The sequence below is a fragment of the Ictalurus furcatus genome, chromosome 16 (assembly GCF_023375685.1).
Source record: "Ictalurus furcatus strain D&B chromosome 16, Billie_1.0, whole genome shotgun sequence".
Lineage (NCBI taxonomy): Eukaryota > Metazoa > Chordata > Actinopteri > Siluriformes > Ictaluridae > Ictalurus > Ictalurus furcatus.
The window spans coordinates 5908104-5924911 of NC_071270.1; the positions used below are offsets into that span (position 1 = coordinate 5908104).

The window sequence follows — 16808 nt, forward strand, 5'->3', positions numbered from 1 at the left end:
CTGTGTTCTCGTCGTCTCCATCAACTTGATGCAGAGAAACCATATTTTTTTCTTCTTTCTGATTATATCTGACCATCTTTCACATTTGTAAAAAATCTCTCCATACAATATGCACTCACCATCCACTTTATTAGGAACATGTGCACAGTCAGTAAATAAAATCATGCAAATACAGTTAATGTTTACATTAAACATTAGAATGGGAGCGATCAGTGATTGGTTTTTGGAAACAGTGGCGATCAGTGATTGGTTGTTGGGAACAGTGACGATCAGTGATTGTGATCTCAGTGACTTTGACCGTGGTGTGGTTGTGGTGAGTATTGGAAAATTGGGAACGGACCAGGCAATGTTTTCCAGTCTTTAACAGTCCATTTACGATGATCCTGTGCCCACTGTAGCCTCAGATTCCTGAGCTTGGCTGACAGGATTTGAACCCGTAGTGGTTTTTTTGCTGTTGTAACCCATCCACCTCAAGGTTTGGCATCTTGTGTGTTCTGCGATACTTTTCTGCTCACCACGGTTGTGAAGAGTGATTATTTGGGTTATTGTAGCCTTCCTGTCTGCTCAAACCAGTCTGGCCATTCTCTCTCATCAACAAAGCATTTCCACCAGTCATTGGATGTTTTTTAGTTGTGTGCATGAAAATCCCAGGAGCTCAGCGGTTTCTGAAATACTCAAACCAGCCCTTCTGGCACCAACAACCATGCCACAGTCAAAATCACTACAATCACATTTTTTTTTCACCATTCTGACGTTCGATGTGAACATTAACCTCTACATCATATGTGTTGCACTGTTGCCACATAACTTAGAAGTGACGTGGTTTAAAGTCTACAAAAGGTAGAAAGGATATTCTTGGTATCATCTGACTTTAGGAGGCAAGTGTGTGACTGTACACACTCCTCCATCAGTTATCTCCATGCCACATGTGCCGACTATCCTTCTCCTCTCTCCATCTTCCCTCCTCCCATGTCCTCCTCGTGATGTGTGCATAAGCGCCGGACGTACGTGATCGTTTCAGAATAGACAGCTGGTGTTACTCCACCACTTGATGTTCCGACTTGTGAGATCAAGCCAGGGAAGAAATGCAAACAGAGGGTGGAGAGATCAACTGAGGGGCTGTCCTCGGGCCGTTTTCATCACATTCAGACCAGCCAATGCTGATACAGCCTCTTGCATTTCCATGGTAACAGCGCTTTATAGCCCACCACAAGAGGCGGATACTGGAGAAACAGCAGCGAGAGGGGAGAAAGGTTGCATAAAAGAGGCATCCCCCCCTTCCTTTTCAGTCTATCGGATGATTTCATTTGACAGTGTTGAATGTGTGAGGGCCAAGAGCAGACACCGATCCCAAGCTGTGGTGGCATGGGTGTAGCACGTTCATGTTTGGGAATGAGACATGGAGTGGGGGTGCGCTTTCTATTGATTGATTAGACCGTCTGCTATGCTCCGTCAATAAGGTAAATTGTGTCTTCTTGCTGGAATGTGCTTATAGATGTTTAGAGCTCCCAGAGGCTTAGATTTGGCTGATCTAATTATATTTGATCATACAGATATTATTATTATTATTTTTCATCATTATTATTTGGCTCTGTTTCATAGATGGTGAGTTAAAGAGCCAATGTTATTTTATGTCCTGAATGTCTCGGTTTCCTTCTCTGCCCAAGAAAGGTGGTAAGGCATTGATTTCCACATTCATTATGTAATTCATAATATCCTAATGCTTTCGCATGTTTCTACTGGTCCATTTTGCATTTTAACCTTTGGATGTTATGATGCAGGTCAGGGTAATCGTAGTGTATGTATTTTGATGGAAGTAAATGCATGATTTTTGCATGTTGGTTGGCCATGTATGTTATTGTTTTACCTCCATCTGCCAATTGTACAATGAACTAGTTTACGATCTATTGTAAAGAGGTTTGCCATGACTTGTTTGGTTTAGTTGTCTGGTATTTATTGTTTTTGGCCCACGATGATGCATGCATGCATGCTCAGCACAAACACGCAATTACCAGTTTTGCCTCTCATTGGATGCTTTAAGCTAATGAATGTGCCGTTTTCTAATATTGGCCCTTTATCTCTTAAGATACCTATTGGGCTGTTCTGTGCTGAAACACAGACATAAGAGCTCTTCAGGATCTCTGTGGACATTTCAATTAGAGATTTTGATTAGATAGAACAGATTGTACTTTTGTTACATAGTATACAGCTGTCTCAACTCCTGTTGCCTGAAACTACCATCCTGATACCAGAATCCAAGTACTGCACCTATCCCAAGACCTATAGCTCCACCCCAGCCGTGCCATTATATGGATCATGTTACTGGACTGATATCGGTTATACTTGTCCCTTTCATCATGTGAAGGTGGTACATACAGATTGTAAGTGCCACTTGAGGACTTACCCCAGACACGGAAAGGTCATACCCTTTGCGGCAGCTGTTGCGTACAGACACATTTGCTTATAGTTTATGTCTAGGAAGCTTAGCTAAACTAACCCAGAAGCTAAGCACGCAGTGATCTGATTTCATCATCAGTCCCACTGAGACGCCACTGACGACACATTCTACTAAAAACCTGTTGCACAAACTCTCCGGACTAAACTCTGGCTGGACATCTTGCTGAGAATATATTTGTTTAATCGTTGGGATTCTCGATGGTGGCTGCACCCCGAACACATTGGAAGAATGATTTTATTGGATCGGAAGATTGAACTCCTTGTTGAACACATTCTTGTCTGTGGATGCTAGGCAGTAAGCAGTGACGTTTGCTAGAAACATTGGGCGCCAGCCACTAAAAGGTCATACCCGTTGTTGCTGGTGCTGTGTGTAGACACATTTGGTCACGGTTTATATCGTTAGGCTAAGCTAAAACGGAGGCAGGTGGTCAACAATCTCTGGCCCCGTTGAGACGTCTTCCAATGAGTTGTACAAGATCCAGCCAAACCCCTTGCTGACCCGGAGGATTTTAATGGTGCTCATAGCCCAAAACAGAATCGGTTATTCAGTACAGTAAACTATGATTTCTTATCAGGTCTGGCACCCAGCACAGAAAATTAAGCCGTGTGTTTGTAGAGCTAGTTCAGGAGTGTCTTGTGTCTGGTAGCCTTAATTTCTCCAGTCCCTAAAGTTTTGCTTGTATATTTCAGAGTTGAAATAACAAACACGTTTTTTTTTTCTTCGAACCATAGTAGGGATATACAGGGCCAGACTAGCCTGGTGCCGAGGATGAGATTTTTATTCATAGTTGCTTGGTGGTCAAGTAGGCTCAACAATACACTGTATCACCAAAGCTCCTATACAGAATCACCCTCATACACTTTAAGGTTCAGCTTCCTGTAGAGCTAGCTATTGTTTCATTTGAGCACTAATCATGCCTGATCCTGCTAATCAAGGTCTTCAGGAGCATCTGAATTTTACAGTAGGGTGTGTTAAGAGTAGGGCGTGGAATCTCTTGGTCCAGGGGCGGAACAGAGTCACCAGGTGTAAGCAGTGTTCTACATCCTTGAAGAGATCGTATTGTATTATACACACCCATAAATTCAGGAGTATGTTAATAGTGAAATGGTCTGAAATTTGGCTTGGTTGTTGGTGCCATACGGGCTGGTCTGAGTATTTTAGCTCTCCTGGGATTTTCACACACAACAGGCAGCACTCTTTATGGCCGTGGTGAGCAGAAAAGCATCTCAGAACACCCAATACATTACAACTTTGAGGGAGATAGGATTCAACAGCAAAAGACGATGTCAGGTTCCACTCCTGTCAGCCAAGAACAGGAATCTGAGTCTTCAGTGGGAACTGGCTTACCAAAACTCGACACTGGAAAAAGACCAGATGTTTCAGGTGTAGTGTATCAGGTGTAGCCTCGACACTGGTCAGCAGTGGTCCTGCAGAGGTCTCTTTCAGGTTTTGAAAGAAGGGGGGGGGGGGCTGGCAAACCGTGCACCACAGCAGATGGGCTTCAATCTGTACACTGTAAGTGTGTCTGTGTGGTAGATTTACTTGACAAACAGGCAACTGAGTGCATTTGTCTTACAACTGATACTAGTCCTTTGGCCCAAGATTCCGTGTCTTCATTACAGCATCATTTAGAGTCCTCTTATTTTAATTACTGTTCTGGACTTTTTGTACCTTCTTGTGTGACCTGTGGTGTAAAGTAAAGATTAAGACACAACATGGCAAAAGTAATCCATGGCAGGATGTAGATCATCCTCCCTGTGAATGAGCTGTCACTATTGAAGCGGTAACACATTAGAACAAGCATATTTATTTATTTATTTATTTATTTATAAACCTGCCATTTAAATTACAGGCAGGGTTTACTATCAGAGCTTCTGTTTTAGAAACTTTCGACCAATCAGATTCAAGAATGCATCAGGGATGTGGTATAATAGGTTTAATACCAGGGTGTATACTCAACTGTGAGTACACTGTGTTAATTGTGTTGGTTTAGCACAATGAACTTGGAACACTCGGTTCTCTTACCGAGGAGATTCGTTTTTCTTTTAAAGTCTTCATATGACACTCATGGACAAATAAGGGATGAATCTTGCCTTGGACCAAAGTGGAATTTGGATGTTTATGAGGATGTCATAAACTAATCCATGTGGTTCATGTGTTAATAGTTTGGTCATTTGGACACACATGGGGACACACCGATGTATAAGGAGGCCTAGCCCTGTTATTTGTCATACGTTTGTCCGCTATATTGAGACCAATTGCAGGTGCAAACATTTACATTTAGAGCTGCTTAACCTGTTTTATACACACACACACACACACACACACACACGCGCGCACACACACACACACACACACACACACACACACACAGAGCAGAGTTGTGTATCAAGTTGTGTATAATCCGTCTTACACTAAGCACGCTGTGTCATGTGATGCCAGCAAAGACCCGCTGAAGTGTTGCCCTGCTGTGTGGACACTGTTGCCACTGACAGATGAATATCTTCTCTTTATAGAAGCTCAAATTCGCTGCACAGTTTGTAACACTTCCATTTCTGATTCCAAGAAAAGCTTGTCAGATACTGGAATAAACCTTTCCCGCACTGGATTTTAGTGCACTGGTATGCTATTAGCTTCCAGTGAAATACGTAACAAGACAAAAAATTCAGTCGGTTTTGACTTAAAAAAAAAAAAAAATTACGTTACTCTTATCGCTGTTTAGCGTCTATTCATTACCGTCCCTGTCTGCTTTTTGTGTTGTGTCTCTCAGCAGGATACTCTGCAACTCTGTGTCCTGTCAACACACTTCCCCTATCAACATGAAGAGCACGCCTGTCGAGCAGAGATCTGGAGATAACGAATATTAATGCTCCCCTCTCATCTCTCTCTCTCTCCAGGTGTACGGGATGAACTTGGCTCCGGTCCTCTGATGCCCCTGACCTAGGGCCTACCTGGTGGATTCCTCATTCGCCCCGCACCACTGCCAACATGCTGATCAAAGAGTACCGCATCCCCATGCCTATGAGCGTGGAGGAATACCGCATCGCCCAGCTCTACATGATCCAGGTTAGTCTTTTTCCTGAGTTGAACGGACTTGAGTTTGTTTTGTTGTAAGCTGTATCTCGGTTATTTGCGCCAGGAAATAACAGGATGTCAGAGTGACTGACACAACAGTGAATAGCGTTCGAGATACGCCACACCCTTATTGAAGAGATCACACCCCTGTTGATGATATCATGCCACACCCCATTGAAGATATCATGCCACGCCCCTATTGAAGAGATCGCACCCCTAATGAATCGAAATAAACTTGACGGTAGCTTAGTGAACTAGCTGAATATGGAGATCGGCGAGGTTTTTTTCCACCGTGGAGGATTTCTCACCACCACTATCACCATCACCCAACCCTGTAAACCTTTATCATGGAAGATATCCTAGACGATGAGATGCTGTGTGTTTAAGGCATTTTTCATCCATGTTTGAGGCAAGGTCAACCACCTGTATGGTATATTAAATTATATTCTGATGCAGAAGCCCCAACACCAGTGGTTATCAACTCTGTTCCTGGAGATCTACCTTCCTGGAGACTTTAGCTCCATCCTTAATCCTGCCCACCTAACCATCTAATCATCGCCTTAAGACGTTCTATTTCGACTGAAACAGATGTGTTAGATTTTGGTTGGAGATGAAACCTGTAGGAAGGTAGCTCTCACGGAAGAGGGTTGGTGACCACTGATCTCCACAGTGTTTAGACAGAATCACGTTCCCCCTCAGTCTGAGGTGGCGCCACTCCAGCATCGAAGCTGTTAAAACAGTCCTATAAAAAGTGCACGTTACATAACCACCAACCTGGCCAAATTCCACCCAGTTTAAAAAATGAATCAATTCTAGCCATTTTTCCTCAACTAAGGGACGGCCGGAAATGGGAATAGCTGGTACTGGTAACGAGACACAAACATTCAAGAGAGCATTTAACACAAGACTAGTGCGTGATGACTCATCACAAAATTTTGAGCATTTTCCCAGTAGGAACAAACTACAGGCTGTCCCAAAAATCTCCATACATAGGGGAAATTAACACATATATAGTTTCATGTATAGTTTCTTCTATACTACCGTTGATGTCCATAATACTAATGGAAAGGTACAAAAAGCTCTGAAACACTAATTCTGATTTAATAAGAAGCTCGGGGCACACTTGAAGCCAAAAATGAAGCCAGACCTTCCATCCTGTAATAAGAACATGCTGAGCCCAACAAATGACACATTAGCTGTATTTTTGGCTGTCCTGTCAGCCAGGCTAGCGTTTCTTGCTTTAAGAGGGGGTTTGTCGCTGAATGAGGTCAGAGTGTACTTGCGGTGTATGCACTCAGGACTTCCCTCTGCCAATAAGCTCATGCTGACAACAAAAGATTGAAAGTGTTGACTGCCATCGGGTGACACCCGCAATCGATACGGGAGCTTGCAACTCCAGTCCTGTGATCTGCATATGTAAACTGCTTACAGGGACTCCTGCACCAAAGGAAATACTTTTTGATGCAGGATCAAAAAAAAAAAAAAATTCAAATCCAAATAAATTCATTCCGACTGCAGAGTCTTGATAAACTGTTTATTACTGGACGCTCCAAAGGTATGTAGGTTTACGTGCCGACGAGGAGCGTGTTCTGCTTTTTAAATTGCTTGTATTTAGTGAGTTTTAATTATTTCAGTCTCAGCAAACGTCATCCAAGTGTCCGACATTCAGGATGCTCTGCTTGTTGAAAATACCATAAAACGTTCACATTAGCTATCCATCCGTAAAACAGTAAAAATACAGGGTGTCCCAAAAGTCTCCATACATTAGGGGACTATGTGCCAGTACCACGGCGGTTGTGCCTTCGTCAGTGGATGTTCATGGACGTCCTTGGTGGATTTGCTAGTGTGCTTAGGATCATTATCCTGTTGAAAGGTCCACTTTCGGTTCAACTTTCAGACAGATGGCCTCACATTATCTTCAAGCACTTTTTGATATGATGCAGAATTCATTGTTGAATCAGTAAATGTGAGATGCCCAGTCCATGCGGTAGCGAAGCAGCCCCAAACCATAACATTTCCACCACCGTGCTTCACAGTTGGTGAGTTGGTTCACATGGCTTCACAGTTGATGCTTATCCTGAAAAGCTGTCTTTGGTCTGCGGCAAACATGTCTGCTGTTACTGTGGCCAGACAACTTATTGGCAAACTGTAGTCTTGCAAAGGCTTTTTCCTGGCACGCCTCCCGTGCAGGTCTATCTCTTTCTGATTGTAGAAGCATGCACTCTCACACCAATGGTTGCAAGATTTACTAGCAGATCCTGTAATGAAATTTTGGAGTTCTTGGAAACTTGTTTTTGCTGGGTAGGCCAGTCGTTTGAAATCTGTGCCATTTGTAGATTATTTTCCTTACAGTGGAATGATGTATTTCAAATAATTTGGAGAGCTTTTTAAATCCCTTGCCAGGCTCATAGGCATCCACAACCTTTTTTCTGAAGGACTTACAGAACTCTTTAGATCTTGGCATGATAGCACCACACACCTCAATAACAAAGGGAACACCAGACACTAGGTATGAGAGGGATATAAATAATACAGGTTCCACCTGCACTTCCTAAGCAGCTTCTAATCACTGGCACCCAGTCTTGAACACCTGATTCTAATTTTATGGATTTGAAGGGGTGATAAATGGAGGGGTGTACTTACTTTTTCCATTTGACTGGTTTGTTTTTGGTTTTTGTTAATTTAAGTTGTGAAATTGCTTCAAAATGTCCATATAAAAACATAAATATAAAAAGACAGTTTACTGAAAAGTGTTTATTTCCCGTATGTATGGACTTTTGGGATATCCTGTATACATTAAAAGCCTTTTTTTTCCTCAGAATAACACCAGAATAATAGACAAAAGTCTTTGCCTATTAAAGTTTTTTTTTTTGTTTTTTTAAATTAAAATGCTGAATTTTACTGAGGTCAATCCACGTCCCATATGTTAGTGTGACGCCCGTCCAGACATATAAGCAGAGTAGCAAAAGTCATCAGAAACGAATGTTTACATGGTTATTAGTGTAGACTTTTTCCATGGATTAATCTTAATGGGTAGAAATCTCACTCCCTTAGCCTCAGTCAGTTTAGTTTACTCTGATTGAGATGTGTACATGATTGTTTTTTTGTTGTTGTTTTTTTTATTCTGATTGAGCTTATCAGTTGCATTATTAATGGATTATTTGCCTGAACATAACTGGTTCTGGAAGCGAAGCGAATCTCGACTGAGAAAAGTGATGGCTCTGGGAATCTGTGAGAGCAGGAATGTATTTGCATTAAACGCCACGCCCTAGCGCCTACCACAGTGTTCTGGGTCTTGCCCCTGCAGTCATACCATTGAGCTACCATAACCTGACAGACTTGAAATATGTTCTAGTGCTTAAAATATGTTCATTCCTCTGCCTGTAGGACAAGGCCTAGACACCAAGGCTGTGATTTATGCTAGGGGAATGAAAATGAACTACGAGCAGCACAAACCTTCCTGCAGTTTTGACTTCGGGCTCGTTGCGTAAAACTCTCAGGTCTTCTTTGCTCCTGTGGGAAACCTTTTGTGTTTGGCTTTGTGTTTTGTTTGTGAAACTATAGAGGTGGAAAATAGAATGCGAGGTCTTCAGGAAGGAAGGAAAGCACTTCTCATCTATTCACCAGTCCTCTTTTCAATCAATCGACCCTCAACCCACGAATACACAGGAATATTTTCAAAACAAACGAAATAAAAAAAAAAATAAAAAAAAAATTTTATGTCGAGAGCTGTTAGGAAGCTGGCGACGCTCCATAAGTTAGCAGGGCAGCCTTTATCTCCTGCTGGTAGGCGGCGAACGAGTCTCTCTTTATGCTGGAGAACCGGTCGTGACTGCAGAGACGGACGTGGGCAGGGCTGCTCGGAAAGGGGGCTGAAGGTCCCTACCGGTCCACCCACGTGCTCGGCTCTCTCTTTTAAGAGGTTAATTAGCATCCTGTCAAACCAGCTGTCAGACAGGCGAGACAGCGCTGCACAGCGAGACAGCTCCAGAGAAAGTATCACATGCTTGACACTTTTTAACCCCCGGACGAAACATTAATACAAAAACTACACTATGGATGGTTAGTCAATGAGTCAGTTATAGTTGCTTTGGTGGGATCTTGCTGAAGAAGTTTTTTAAATTTTTTAAAATTTATTGGACAATCATAAGCGTCACCTGCTGTACATCAGGGGTTCTCAAACGGAAACGATTCCAATATCAGGCTCGTTATTTAAAAGTGTGCAGTAATATTCCGGGTATTTATTACAGCTGGATTTTCCACTGACTGAACACGATCGGTCCAAGCTGACTTCATTTGCTGGCCTCATTGATGTTTTAGTTAAATATTCAACAAAGCGGTTAATAACTATTAAGACCTCAATGATGAACAAAAGCATTTTCGTGGACGCTTTGGTGGGTTGTGATTTTACATTAGTTCCGAAAAAATGACCCCCCCGGCTACGCCTCACAGAGCCCACACTTTTTGTCCTACGTGTGATTATTCAATGAAATTGTAAACGTGTACTATTTTTAGCACCGGTAAATATATTTTGTGTAAATAATTAATTAGTCATCTCCTATTACACAATAGTAAACATGGAAAACTGATGAGAATACGTATTGTCCTTGCTGAAGTTAATTTTAGCTCCAGCTACTTCTCCCTCGTGCATGCATACACACACGCACGCACACACACACACACACACCGATGTTATAAACGTGTACCAGCCATCTGCTGTGGCGTGTGTGACATGGCAGGGCAGAGCTTGCCTAATGGCCGAGGGAAGGCTGGGCACCCAGCGTGGCACACAAACACACTGGCAGATTGACCCTGCCGGTGTAGCATTAAATGCCCTCTCTCTGGCATTTGTGTGTGTGTGTGTGTGTGTGTGTGTGTGTGTGAGAGAGAGAGAGAGATTTGGCGTTTCGTTCCTCCTGATGGTGTTACAGCATGAATATGTCTTATGAGCTCTGCGCCATGAGTCAGAACAGTTGTCGGGAGGCACAGGCAGATTTCTCGATCTGCCAAGGCGATCTAGACCAGCCCACCGCTTTCAGACAGACGTGATCGTGAAAGGCGTCAGAGTTAATTTGACCAACACGTTGTTTTTGTTTTGTTTTTTTTTCTTTGCAGGCATTACCTTTCTAATTTGCTGATTCATTTAGTTTTTGTTCTGCTGCACATTTCTGTATGATCTTCAAATTCTTTGTAGTAAAAAGGTATGCAAGGTGTTTTAAAAAAAACAAAAACAAAAAAACAACAAGGAAAAACAAAACGAGGAAGCCAAGCTCAACCGGCGTCTTTTCTGTCTCTGTATCTCTCGTCTGCGCGTCCACCTCCCCGCCACGCACGCACAGCGTCACAGCTGAGCTCCGGCTGCTATGGTTACGGGTGACATCAGCACGAGCGTGGCACTCGCTGCAATCATTTGTTTGCAACGTGCGTGCGGTGCGGCGGGTGTCGGGGAGGGGAGACGGAGGGTGAGGTCGTGATGATGATGCAGGCACGTTGCCACGGCAACTTTTACTCCGCTGATTTTGTTACCCGTCGCTAAAGACAAACTCCGGAGGCACACTGCAACGAGGTCAGCTGGATTTAGGAAGGAGGAGGGTGGCTTGGGAAAAAAAAAAAAAGAATCCTCCTATAGACCACCAGGGATTCGATAGGGAAATGAAGAGCATTTTTCCGAACGCTGGTGGAGATTTGCATCGTCCAGAACGCAATATGAATCCTGCTGATTTGCCTCACTGTCGTTTTGAGAGACGGATTCCTTTAATAAAGTTCCAGAGTGCAGTTTTAGATAAATGGCTGAAAGTTTCAGTATAGACATCCGCATTTCTCATTTTAGAATGAGTCACCTAAACACAATCCATCACTAAACGAGTCGGACGTCTGCTGGGAAACCCGGCCCCGATCGGCCCCGGAGCTTCGAGTTACCCTGTTGCTTCGTTTCTTTTTTTAATGTTTGTGAATGACTTAAAAAAGAAACCGCAGCAGAGCATTATTGTCCATCACTCCTGTCCTGAACTCGACATGGGGCTTTCGGTGTGTGTGTGTGTGTGCGCAGCCCTCCCCTCCCAGTTTCCTGTTATTAATATTTAATGGGGAAAAGTCATTATTGGGATGGGGGGAATTGGCAGAGATAATGTGTGTGCTAGCTGTAAGTTAATTAAGGCTGAGTGGTGTCTCCACTCCTCACAGATTCTGGATAAAGTGCTCTGAAATGAAGGAGCCGAAAGACATATGGTGTCACAAATCACAAGTGATTTTGAACGTCGACTGGTTTCACATCGTTTTTCGTTCACTCATTTCACGTCTTTTTTTTTTTTTTCTTCCTCCTGCAACTGTAACATTTACCATCGTTTGTTCATCACCGTCATGCCAACATGCAGAGTCCTGAATTGTTTGGTGTTGATGATTAATGCATTCTACGCAGGGTGTATCATAATGGAGTTGTGCACGCTGTGGAGTTATGGAGTGCACTATAAGGTGACTAGACCCGCCATTTTTGTTTTGAAAAAGTTCTATATACCACCATCACACATGTTCTCTACACCTTTTACACCAAACCTGACTCCAATACGTAATACAGGTTTTGACTGTCTGTGTCTGTGCATCTGTGTCTCTGGGTCTGTATGTCTTACAGTGCCACTCGTACCCACAGTCCACCAACTATATGTAAACCGCTGGTCCTATGGTAGTCTCTCTGCACTGATCGATGGGGTAGAAGATTAGAAGCATACCTGACAGAATTGATAAGTGTACAATATAATCATTTCCATAGCTTTGTATAGATATTCAGCTTCTGTCTCTGTCTCAGCACTTGACTGAGCAATCCGGTGTATTAACTCAGGATCCCACCCAATAATGATGTTTTCTGGCTCTTTTGTACTAATTCAATCAGGGGGCAATTAAATGTTGGTCCACTAGGGTGGCGCTTTAATATAATAGATTTTTTCTTGATGTTGCAGCAAACAGATCATTAGCAGTGATGTATGTCTGTGCTTAAATGCGTCAGCCGCTGGTCTGAATCTCAAATTGGACTTGAGTGTTATTTGCAAGGAGTAATGATTTCTTGAAATCTGGTTTGGTACATAAAGTTTTGAGAGAATCAGGAAATATTGGATAACTGTTGAAACATTGACTGCAGCTGTGTGCGTGTGTAAGTGTGTGTTTGTTGTTCAGATTTGAGAAAAGCATAACGTTTGTTAAACATGACATGAGCAATGGCATCATAGTTGGCAGACTTGGAAATTCAGTGTCATATAAACCTACATCTCCACTGGAACCAATGTGATGTGTTCAAAACTCCTTCGAATTTGGAATATCTGATGCTTACTACCATTTCTGTTTAAACTACACATGCACGCGTCTATTCCGTGCTCTTCACAGTATAGACCAGACATGCGTATAAAATGTGTGTGTGTGTGTGCACGCGTGCAGAGGACAGACAGCAGCTCTCCCACGGCTGCTGTAGGGGGGGATTGATGACGGTCTGGGCGGTGGGTGTCAGGCCTGATCTCGGCTGTCAGCACCCTAATGAAGTGCTGCAGAAGGAGAGCAATAGCAGACCTGTACAAAGCAACACAGCCCCTCTCTCTCTCTCGCTCTCTCTCTCTCTTGCTCTCGCTCGCACTCTCTCTCTCTCTCTCTCTCTCTCTCTCTCTCTCTCTCTCGCTCTCGCTCTCTCTGTCCATCTCTCTATCTCTGTCTCTGCCACTCTGCTCTGCTGTGTCCACCACACCTGCCACGTCTAGCTGCTGACATCTTTCTCGCTCACTCTCTCTCTGTGTCGCTCTCGCGCTCTTTCTCTCAATCTCGCGCTCTTTCTCGCTCTCTCTGTGTTCTCTAATAAAAACCACACTGCTCATTCCTGTTCAAAGATTCAGAAATGCAGGTGGAGAGAGAGAGAGAGAGAGAGAGAGAGAGAGAGAGAGAGAGAGAGAGAGTGAGTGAGTGAGTGTGTGTTATGTAGACGTCAGACCTGAGTGTTGGCGATGGCTGATCCTGCTACGAGCTCACCTCGAGATCGTGTCGTGTTTATTGGCCGTATGTTCTGGCTTTGTAAGAAGCTTGGCCTGAGATCTTATTTTTGCTTCCTGATGCTCTGGGCAGTATTCCATTTATGATCGATAGCTTATCCTCCTACTCTAATATTCCTACAATCCAAGTAACCTGACAAAAACTCGTATGGCGTTTTAAACAGTATCTTTAACACGTCGTGCAAGTGCATTCAACCTGAGCGTGTGGAGCAGTGTCCGTGAGCCCGGTCATTAAAATAAACACAAGGTGTTTGAATTGTTCATGGTATTTGCAAGCACGGAACAGTGGAGCGTGAGAGAACTTCAGTTCTGTGAGCACTGAGCCAATTACTGTATAGCTGTCCAGAAACACTTTTCCACAGTGAACCCAAACCTGTTGTTCTCAAGCCAAGGTAACGAAACGTACAGTCCCCGCCGAAACTTTTGGAACGGCAAGGCCAATTCATTTGTTTGTGCTGTACACCAAAGATATTTTGGTTTGAAATCAAAAGATGGATGTGACACGACAGTTTAGGATTTCAGCTTTTATTTCTTGGTTTTTACATCTAAACGTGTTAAACAACATAGAACACAGAACCTTTTGTATCAGACCACCCAATTTTCAGGTGAGAGAAAGTATAGGAACAGATAAGTCTTGAAGTAAATTAAAGTAAATAGCACTTAATATTTGGTTGCATTTCCCTTGCTTGCAATAACCGCATCAAGCCTGGGACTCAGTGGTTTCTTCGTTTGTGAAGCTTTTCCAGGTTTTTACTGCAGCTTCTTTCAGTAGTTGTTTGTTTCTGGGGGGGGGGGTCTCCCTTCAGTCTCCTTTCAGTCTCCTTTCAGTCTCCCTTCAGTCTCCTCTTCAGTCTCCTCTTCAGTCTCCTCTTCAGTCTCCTTTCAGTCTCCTCTTCAGTCTCCTCTTCAGTCTCCTCTTCAGGAGGTGAAACGCTGCTCAGTTGGGTTAAGGTCTGGTGATTGACTTGGCCAGTCTAAAACTTTCCACTTTCCCCCTGATAAAGTCCTGTGTTGAGTTGGCAGTGTGTTTTTGGATCATTGTCTTGCTGAATGATGAAGTTCCTCCTGATTCATTTGGATGCATTTATCTGTAAATTTTCAGACAGAATGTTCCTGTAAACATCTGAATTCATTCTGCTGTTCCCATCATGAGTTCCATCATCGATAAAGATTAGTGAGAATGTTCCAGAAGCAGCCATGCAAGCCCAAGCCATGACACTACCTCCACCATGTTTCACAGATGAGCTTGTATGTTGTTTTGGAGTATGAGCAGATCCTTTCTTTCTCCACACTTTGGCCTTTCCATCACTTTAGTAGAGGTTCATCTCCGTTCCAGACCTTTTGTGGCTCATCTCTGTATTTCTTTGTGAATTCCATTCTGGCTTTCTGAATCTTACTGCTGATGAGTGGTTTGCGTCTTGTGGTATGACTGTTGTTTGGGTTTTTCTTCACAGCTCTCACAATATTTGTCATCAGGTGCTGCAAAAAAAATGGTATTGATTTTGCTCAAGTATATTTTCTCTTGCTCCCATTTGAAAGTTTCAATACAAATTTTTAACATGCTTAGGTCTCTGCCTTATCCTTATGCACCCAAGTGTTCCTCTTAAGTAATCAAATCACTCTACTGTCACTTCCATTTACTTAATATCACGATTCCTTCTCCTTGCCATGCATTAACGCTCCATAATAAGTAGAGATTTCAGCGTGTAGCCGGATATCCGTGTTGACATTTCATGCTGACACGTTTGCCAAAAAATGTTTTTGCCGCAGTGATCGCTTATACTCTCCGACATAAACTTTAATGGAAGCTTTAAAGCGAGTGTCGTCTGTTTTTAATCTGCGAGATGACATTTTGATCATGCAGGGTAGTTGATGAGGCGGTTCTCAAACCTGTTCTTCATTTATCAAACCAGTTTTGTTTTAGTAGAACGTTAAGCTAGGGGGAAAAAAACAGCCGACGATCAATGGAGTGGAGATGTGAAACTGCTTGGTGCCTGTTCAGTGCGTGTTCTCTCTGAATAATATTAAACTGTTAAAATAGCTTATGTCTACAAAATCTGTCTCATTGTTTTGTCTTACTCTGTTTATTTGGTGGTTATTATGAAGGCACTGTAGCTGGAAGGATCGGCACAACCTGCTCAAACCAGAAGGCGCTGGTATTCTGCGGCACAGTGGGCTTCTTTCAGGAGAAACAGACGGCACTGCCATGCAAACCCCTTAGCCACACTTTCTTTTAAGCTTGCAACTTCTGACATATGTGCTTAGCTCGGTTTGCTGTGAAACCCAGAGGCAGCCGTGATAATCGATGCTCAAAAACAATCAGTCGCCACAACAAACTGCTAGGAAGGGCTCTGTTGGCTCTATAAGTGCATGAAAATTAATTTCAGAGAATTGTTGTGGAAACCTGTTGCCAGGCATGAGTGCTGAAACGGGTTTCTGTAGAAATAATTGCGAGAATAGGGCTGTTTGTAGCTCTTCTGCATATAGGACTGTACCGTGTAATTTTGAGGGTAGGGTTGTGATTGCAATGACACTTATGACATATGTGAATATAATTTAGGTTTCTGTACTTATTTTCCTGGCCTATATATATATATGTTTCGTTGTAGAGTACATGGACTGCTTTGGAAATAGAAGAAGAAAGAAAGAAGCCTTTATTCGTTACATATACATTAGAGCACAGTGAAATTCTTTTCTTCGTATATCACGGCTTGTCAGCCATGATACAGCGCCCCTGGAGCAGAGAGGATTAAGGGCCTTGCTCAAGGGCCCAACAGTGGCAGCTTGGCAGTGCTGGGGCTTGAACACCCGACTTTCTGTTCAGTAACCCAGAGCCACACTCTCCACATAATGCCACATCGACTGTCCTTCACCTGGTCCTGACCTACTTGGACAAAAAGGGCAGTTATGTGTGAAAGCCATTACTTCAACTCGGCATCCAACACAATGCTGAACTATTCAGACTGAACATCTCTCTCTGTACACGGATCTCTGACTCACGAAGTCCTCTGGTGACACCTCATCAGCAATAATGAGGACTCCGCAGCCAGAGAGGAGGTGAAGAAGCTTGCAAGACTGATGCAGAAGCAACAAACTTGTCTCTCGATGTGGAAAGAAAATAAAAGTTTTTTTTTATTGTTGGCATGGTGATTGCATTGCGGAAGGCCACTATTGAGAAAAAATTTCCCATAGAGAGCAGACATTTCCTCCTCTGATTCTTATGACATCTTAGATTGGGTCAGTAAACCGCA

At 43.1% G+C, this 16808-nt stretch overlaps 1 protein-coding gene across 14 annotated transcripts in view; it reads left to right on the forward strand.

Moving 5' to 3' along the window:
* LOC128620775 (membrane-associated phosphatidylinositol transfer protein 2) overlaps positions 1–16808 on the forward strand; it is a 62274-nt gene that overhangs the window by 16345 nt on the left and 29121 nt on the right. For 13 of the 14 annotated variants that reach the window (XM_053646053.1, XM_053646047.1, XM_053646046.1 and 10 more), the window contains exon 2: positions 5356–5524. In XM_053646053.1, coding sequence (XP_053502028.1) covers positions 5447–5524 — 78 coding nt within the window. In that variant the 5' untranslated portion in view covers positions 5356–5446. Of the gene's footprint in view, positions 1–1471; positions 1675–5231; positions 5525–16808 lie in introns of those variants that run through there. The other variant, XM_053646049.1, reaches the window with a different exon arrangement.